Source organism: Fusarium oxysporum, chromosome 6 (assembly GCF_000149955.1).
Source record: "Fusarium oxysporum f. sp. lycopersici 4287 chromosome 6, whole genome shotgun sequence".
NCBI lineage: Eukaryota > Fungi > Ascomycota > Sordariomycetes > Hypocreales > Nectriaceae > Fusarium > Fusarium oxysporum.
In genome coordinates this window covers 1,006,837-1,014,850 of record NC_030991.1, presented here as the reverse complement: position 1 = coordinate 1,014,850, position 8,014 = coordinate 1,006,837, and the positions used below count along the sequence as shown (strand labels likewise).

The window sequence follows — 8,014 nt, the reverse complement described above, 5'->3', positions numbered from 1 at the left end:
AGTGGTACGGGGATCTACACAAGGCATATCGTTTTGCAGAGGCCATCGGTCGGAGCATCCTGTCCATGGCACTGCAGCAAGGCAATCTGTCAGCAAGCGAAGCGCGACGATTGATGGAGCAGTTTGAAGAGAACCCGGTTACCCATCCATCAGAGGGCATTCGGGCCACGTTCATGGCTGACTTGAATCTTGCCATGACGGATCCTACGGAGGCAAGCGTGGAGAGCCTGGCTGAGAGGTTTGAGAACATAGCGTTGTTCCGAGAGTATACGAATGTGGAGGCCTTAAGCGAGAATGAACTGATGGAATTGGATGACAATGCTTGGGACACGCTGTGAAAACTCCTTGCGGTTGAGGCAAGTGGTGTGTTGCCGATAATCGGGCTGGATCTCCTGGCAATGATTATTAGCGCGTTTCACGCCCAACAATTCTAAAGTAGCAAGCTACAGGACCATGAGACTTCCGGTTGTCAGATTTTCAATAATACATTCGAAGGAACTAAGCGACATAAGCCATTCGTGTAAGCAAGGTCAATAGCAAGCTACTTTAAATAATCGAGCCCTAACTGGCACTGACGCGAATTGAGCAAAGAAGTGGTGCGCATGATTCTTTATATTATTAATCGGGTCCGGGGGAAACTTCAGGTTGCAGGTTGTTTGGTTGATCAGATGGGCAGTATACGGCAAGACTGGGAGGTTTGGGATATCCGTCGTCTTAGGGATGGATATCTCCGATTTTACTAGCAAGCGTAGGTGCAGCTCGGAATAAAAGGGAAGAGTGTACCTTTGGCCATTTCTAATGGAAGTTAAGAGAGAAATTAGACCCAAATGTCTTGTGAAAGTTGGGGGTTGGATGCCAAGTACCGTAGTAGTTAGTAATCGAAACATTGCTCTTGAACCTCGCGACGGTGTGCCACACTATCAAGTAATCTGTCGGTTCTAGTGCTTGTGTTGTTGATTCGTCCAGGGTTTAGCGGGTCCACCGTGCGATTCACCTACAAAGACAAGAACAAGAATGAGCCCTTCCAGACCATAGTGTTCGTCTTGAACAACATCCATTTAATGGGTTGAAGAAGAGCCGCAGACTCATGAACGAAGGTTGATCGTAAAGAAAATACTTATAACGTCCTTTATAAGCGAGTATATCAAACAGACGAGCGGATCAGTGAATCTTATATCATAAATGGCGATTTCAAGAAAATTCTCAAAATAATTGATATGAGTTGATTTCTTTGATTATGTCCTACGCAGTTGTAGTCGTCTAAAGGACCAATGCCCGGCTAGCGGAGTCCGGCGGACAGCCGCGGTGACCCACTTCGCCAACGTCAAAGACGATGACAAGCTGTCCCCGAAGTTCCCGCTTGTCTCTCCTTAACCACTATTTTACATTTACTTGCCGGCCCATGTAGACATATGTTTTCTTGCCACAATTGTCGATAGATTTTGGCTATGCCTTGAAGCTCTTGATTTCTAAGTGAATAGCTGAAGTTAGTCTGATTCATATGTTCTTGGATCGGATCGTATTCGTCAACTATTACGAAGTTTTCTTCACAATCTGCTTCATCCGAGTTTTGATTGTTCTTGGTAATACAGCCCATGTGCCAGAGCGGCCTCAGTGAGATGGTGTGACAGAAGCTCTTCAAAGGCGATGAATTAACGAGCTCCTAGTGCGACAGAGGTGGTGCTTGGCATGTGGTGCGATGAGTTGGACATTGGCCCGTTGTCGATGCGACAGACACTGGGCTATTCAATTGACCCTTAGAAGCGGTATTGATAAATGCTGCCCATCGTATGCAAATAGCTTAACGATTTGGGGACTAATACTAGTTTTAAAATGGATACAATGTAGCTACTTGAGGGGGCCGGATTCTGTCGGTATCTAGCGAGCATAAAGCCCATGCATTTCATGCATCGTATTAGTCACCTCTGATGGCCAGATGAGAACTCTTGGGGCCTTTGGCTATACCTCCCTTACTAATATGGTGTCTTCCGCTATAGGTGAGCGAAATGGCGTGGAAGAATAGTGCCTCTTGTTATTCCTATAAACTATGTTTAATGGTGTTGAACAGGCATATGAGGGTCAAAGAATTCAACATTGCTTGTGGATAAAGTAAATCCTTCAGGGGCAGAGACACTTCCCGAGACACACACAGCACAACTACATTGATCTTGCATCAATGGATCCAATACACGTACTGCCTGACAAAAGCCAACAAAAAAATGTGACCGCCGGAGAAAGGAGCCGCCAACGAACAAGGCCACGGTACTCGGCAGGCTCTCGCTTGAACGTTCCTGTTTGATATGTTTTTCATGAATAATCATTTTCTTGAACTCCATAGCTCCAGTTAGAACCGATATAAGAACCAAAGGGAGCATCGCTGAAGGCTTCATAACGATCATTTCAAGGCCTGATCGACATGGTCAATCGCGGCGGAGTTATCGAGCTGGGTACGAATTTACGCCCGTCGCACATGAGCATTTCCTGAATGGTTGGTTTTGACTATGGGCTGAAAGCCCTATCATAGACCTATTGGACACGCACCCCGTTCTCATCAATAGGGTCCGTGTTCGTGCTGGCGCTGTATACCTGTTGTCCAGGGTGAAGTGGCCTTGTCTCCTCATGTTCATCCTCCCAATGAACTCACACATCCCGTTAGCATATATGAATCCTCGGGGCAACCGGAGCAACTCACCGTGTGGCCGGACTGCGAAACTCGCGAGGAAGCTGATGCCATACAAGCTTGCCAGTAGGACAAAGATGGCCTGTGGAAACGTTCCTACAGTAGCGGCGTAGATGCCGTTAAACAAGAGCGGTCCAAGAATCCTGGAAAGGGCAAGCAGCATGCCAACCGCACCCAAGAGCTGTCCTACACGATTCGAGGGAACGTGTTTGGTTGCAATAGCTTGGATAGTGGCACTGCCAAGTCTCCCATTGCTGTGACTATGCCGCTAATGAAAAAAGCCTCTACAGAGTGTGCCAGACTGTATCCAATGCTACCTAGGATATCTGACGTCAGGGCAGCCCGAAGGACCCAAATGTCGAGGTTGTCTGCTCCATAATGCTTCTCTGCGGGCACGATGAGAGACTCTCGTCGTCTCCGAGCAGCTGGACGAACACGCCCAAAATATTTGATGATTGGGAAGATGCCCATCAGAGCCATTACCCGAACTAGCGACAAAACGGACACGAATCGAGAGCTCTCAAAGTTGCCCCAGCCATACATGTACTCGCTGTACAAAATAATGACCGCACCAGCAGCTTGGGAGATTACAAAAATGATGATATCGTTGAGAGCCAGAGCAACCAGGTTTCGGCGAAGGGCAGGCGAAGTTCCAGGGCCCATGGGGCTGAGGGCCTTGAGAGGCTCGAATGGATTAGCCGTCTGGATAGTGGATAACAGAGACCTCCTGGTCTGGGCCCCCAACTCTTGTTCCTTGTCCCACTTCTCCCGAGCAAGCAGCTGCTTCTTCTTGGATAGAGATTCAGGAACGATGAACCCAATTACGATCACAAACATACTGTGGCAACCCAGAACCACATAGAAGATGGACACGAGGCTGCCAGTTCCACTTGACAAAGTATCCGGGCCAAAAGGGGGCCGAATGCCAGGCCGGTGAACAGACATGCATGCATGTAGCCTATAGACGCTGCACGTTTGGAGGGCGGCGTTGCCAATCGGCTAATATATGACTGGTGGAGGATGCTTCCAGCTGTAAAAGAGCCGGTCAACCCATCAAACACGCTTCCCAGTACTAGCCACCGATAGTCAATAACTTGGGGAATTCTGGCCACCAAGATGGTTATGAATTCAGCAACTAAACCACCACAGGAAGCCAAAGCTATCAATCGCGTCCTACCACATCGGTCTGATAGATGCCCCAATTTTGGAGTCACGATGGCACTCAGTAAGCCTGTGACGAGATTCATGACCAGCATGAAGGTTGCAGCATTCCAGGGCTGCCGTCAGATCAGATTAACAATCAGATATATCAATCAGATCAATCAATTCAAATACAACGCCTGTACGTCTGATAACGTACATGATAAGCGAGTGTCTCACCTCACTTTACACCTAAAAAGCTGACTTTTTAAAGCTTATATAGAATTCAGGCTAAGTCTAAAAAAGCTAAAAGCTGTATAACTTACTTTTAACTATATAAGAAAGCTATATACTTCATAAGAGAATTATAGCTAAATTATTTATAGAGTTATTAAAGAAAATCTATTTATACTATATTTTAACAGGTTTTGTATATAATATAATATTAAAAAAAGTCTAAAAAATAGCATCTTAGTTTTAAAAGTTATACTACTTAAACTATAGTTTTTAATATTTTCTATGATTTTATTATAGCTAAAAAAGTGCTAACATACATGATAAGCGAACCGTACAGATAAGCGAACCGTACAAAAATCCCTCAACCTACATTAACACTATCTGATCAATTATTCTTAACTATTTAATATGAATCCTACTCAAAAAGAAGCTCGTATTCAACTTGCACTTCAGGCCTATCAGGCAGACCCTAAATTAAGTCTGCGACGAGCCGCAAAACTATATGACGTCCCCCATATGACACTTGTTAGCAGAATAAACGGCATACAATCCCGGGCTGATATAATCCCTAACTGTCGGAAATTGAGTGATCTGGAGGAATATACTATAGTTCAGTATATTCTTAACCTAGATTTACGAGGATTCCCTCCCCGACTGCGTGGTGTTAAAGAAATGGCAAACCGACTGCTTGCTGACCGCGATGCATCACCAGTCGGCAAGCGCTGGGCTATCAATTTCATTAGGCGGCAACCAGACCTCAAGATGCGATTTCAGCGGAGATATGACTATCAGAGAGCCAAATGTGAAGACCCGACTGTTATTCGCGATTGGTTCAGGCTTGTACAGAACACAATCGCGAAGTATGGTATCCGATCAGATGATATCTGGAACTTTGATGAGACCGGCTTTATGATAGGTATGATCTCAAGCGGCATAGTTGTTACAGGCTCGGAGAGGCGTGGAAGACCAAAATCAGTCCAGCCTGGAAATCGGGAATGGGTTACGGCAATCCAAGCGATTAATGCAGAAGGTCGGGCAATCGATCCATTTATCGTGGTCACAGGCCAATATCACCTTGCCAATTGGTACCGAGAAAGCAGCCTCCCGGCCACTTGGGCTATTACTACGACCCAAAATGGATGGACGGATAACAAGACGGGCCTTGAGTGGCTAAAGCACTTTGATCGATGTACAACTGACCGATCAGTTGGTGCCTATCGTCTTCTGATCCTTGATGGTCACGAAAGTCACCACTCAGCTGACTTTGAGATATACTGTGAGGAGAATAATATCATTACGCTCTGTATGCCACCTCATTCTTCCCACCTGCTTCAGCCCCTTGACGTCGGGTGCTTTGGGCCGCTTAAGAAGGCCTATGGTCGAGAAATAGAGCATCTGATCAGATGCTCTATAACCCATATTTCCAAGACCGAGTTCTTCCCGGCCTTTTACGCCGCTTTTCAGGCCACTATAACAGAAAAGAATATCAAGGGAGGTTTTAAAGGAGCTGGGCTTTTTCCTTTTAACCCGGAAAGTGTGATCTCAAAGCTTGATGTACAGCTACGGACTCCAACGCCTGTTGAAGAGGTTGCTGAACCTTCTACCCCTTGGACTTCAAAGACCCCAAAGACAGTACTTGAGGCCCAGTCTCAGTCTGAATATCTCAATAAACGAATCAGACTACATAAGAGTAGCTCCCCAGAGTCAATTCTAGGAGCTTTGAAGTCTCTCGCAAAGGGAACAACAGCAATTATGCATGAGAATGCCTTACTAAAGGCTAGGGTTAGAGATCTTGAACAGGCAAATGAGATACTTTCCCGGCGGCGCAGGGCAAAAAGAACTAGACTGCAGAATAGAGGGAGTTTAACTATACAGGAAGGGATAGATCTAATTGATCAGATAGATGTAGATACGCAGGTACTGGCCGAATTATCGAGAAGTGGTGGTCAAGGAAGTTCGGCGCGACCGAGAGTTCGACGTTGTGGGACTTGCGGCAAGACTGGGCATAACGCAAGAACCTGTCAGGAGGGTATTGAGGCCTCTGGGAATGAGTATAGTAACTAGATTCAATTGATTAGAGATATTGTTGTTTTTTTATGGCGATTTATCTTAAGAAGGTTGAGATTTTTGTACGGTTCGCTTATCATGTACGTTATAGGGTAAGCTGTTTTAGGTAGCACAGTATAGTGAGACACTCGCTTATCATATACGTTAATCTATTCTCGGTTTCCATGCTAACTACGTTCTGCCGTAGAATATCTTTCTATACTTATAATAACTATACCTATTGAGATAGCCTTTATTATTAAGCCAGTCTTATTAAAGTTATAAACATCGAACTTTGAGGTAATAGATATACTTAGTGGTACTATTTTGTATAAGCATAAACTAGCCCTAAATATCTTCTGAATCTTTGCACTTAGCTCTTCTGTATTTATCTCCGAAAAAGACGCGCTGTTAGCTCTGGTTATGGCTTGACGAGGTTAGAGGCCTAGCGCATGCCAGTAGGTAACGCCTCGCGGTCAGCGAGGAGACGATTGGCCAGTGCTTCAACATAAGACAGTCGCAAGGGAAACCCTTACGAACCTGGCGTAAGAATAAACCGAACTAATATATCTTCTTCTAGATCAGACAGCTTCCGCTGTTTTGGGGTCCAAATGCGTTGGGATCAAGTGATTTTTCGACAGCGTTGCAAGGTACGAGAATGAACCTGATACATTTCTGCGGCGCATCGGGCACGTAGTTCTGGGTCCTCTTGAAGGGCGTCAAGCGCAAGAAGGACTCTACCTTCAGTATTAGGCTTTGGCATGCCTGGTGGTTGAGAATTTTGTGTTTAGATAGTGGGGGTGTAAGGTGAGAGAATTTTGCGACACACAATTATCATGCAGGTTATTAGTAAATAGGTTTACCAGCCTGCCTAGAGGCACCGATACTGTTGCGGCAGAGCGAGCCTCGTCTGTTCCTGACAGTACAGCGCAGCTCCTGTTTGCGCAGGGTCAAGCTTACCCCATGGCCTCCGTCATGGTGCCTGGCGCCCATTATTATGTGAAGGTTCCCCCTCCATTATAGCTTCTTGCACTCTTAATCAGCTCCGTCTCGATGGAATCAGTCGCACCTCAAGCGTCTCAGAGTTCATTTGAGGCACACAATAATGAGCTACAGTTGGAGCAAGCTGCTCGGCGGTATGGGCTCGGGTGTGGGGAAAACGAGTAGGTGGCCCAAGGGCGTAGTCAATACTCAATAGCAAGAAGCACTCCAGGGACGAGAGGCTGGTTGGAGATATTCTCAAAAATGAATACCACGCTGCTGATGAGTACTACCCAGAGACGTCATCATGGGCGAAGGAGGCGAATGTCGTGGGAAAATTAATCCAATGGAGGTGTGTAGGCGACAGGTTTGTGTTACTTAGCGTCTTTTGGTGGGTGGAACTTGTTTTATTGTGCCAGATAAACCTAATAATCTAACCAAGAGTATATGCAAGACCCCTACTCTCAGACCAACAAACCACCCATCTAAATCCACAGAAACACCACTTCCGACCAGACCACGCCCGTTGTTGAGTTTGTCACGAGCACACTCGTAAACGTGACAGGAGTAGCGGCGTTCGAGACAATAGAGAGGCTCGACAGCGTGACCGAGGGTGCGGCGGAAGTGGTGCAGCGGAAGAGGCCCTAAGGATGAGCTGGAGGGATTGATGAGGCATTTCTTGTTTGGGAGGACGAGATGAGGGATATCTCCGCTTTATGCTGTATATAATCAGACTAAGTGAACCCGCCATTAGATTTATTGCATTCAGAGTTTAATTATCCCGGAAAACCAGCCATCTTTACCATGATTGTCGTTAATCCTACAGTCACATGCGACCCGGCTAGTGATCACTTGCCTCTAGGCACGGACTTGCCATTCGCAGTCATCATGGTCGCCATCTTCATCCTAGCAGTAGCATTTTATTCACTG

At 46.1% G+C, this 8,014-nt stretch overlaps 1 protein-coding gene across 1 annotated transcript; it reads left to right on the top strand.

Annotated features, from left to right (window-relative positions):
• Nucleotides 1-173: 173 nt before the first annotated feature.
• FOXG_19663 (uncharacterized protein) lies at nucleotides 174-338 on the top strand (the record flags this gene model as incomplete). The annotated part of the gene is made up of 1 exon (XM_018399927.1): nucleotides 174-338. The coding sequence occupies one exon, from the start codon at nucleotides 174-176 to the stop codon at nucleotides 336-338; it is 165 nt and encodes a 54-aa protein (XP_018244458.1).
• Between the last annotated feature and the right edge of the window lie 7,676 nt (nucleotides 339-8,014).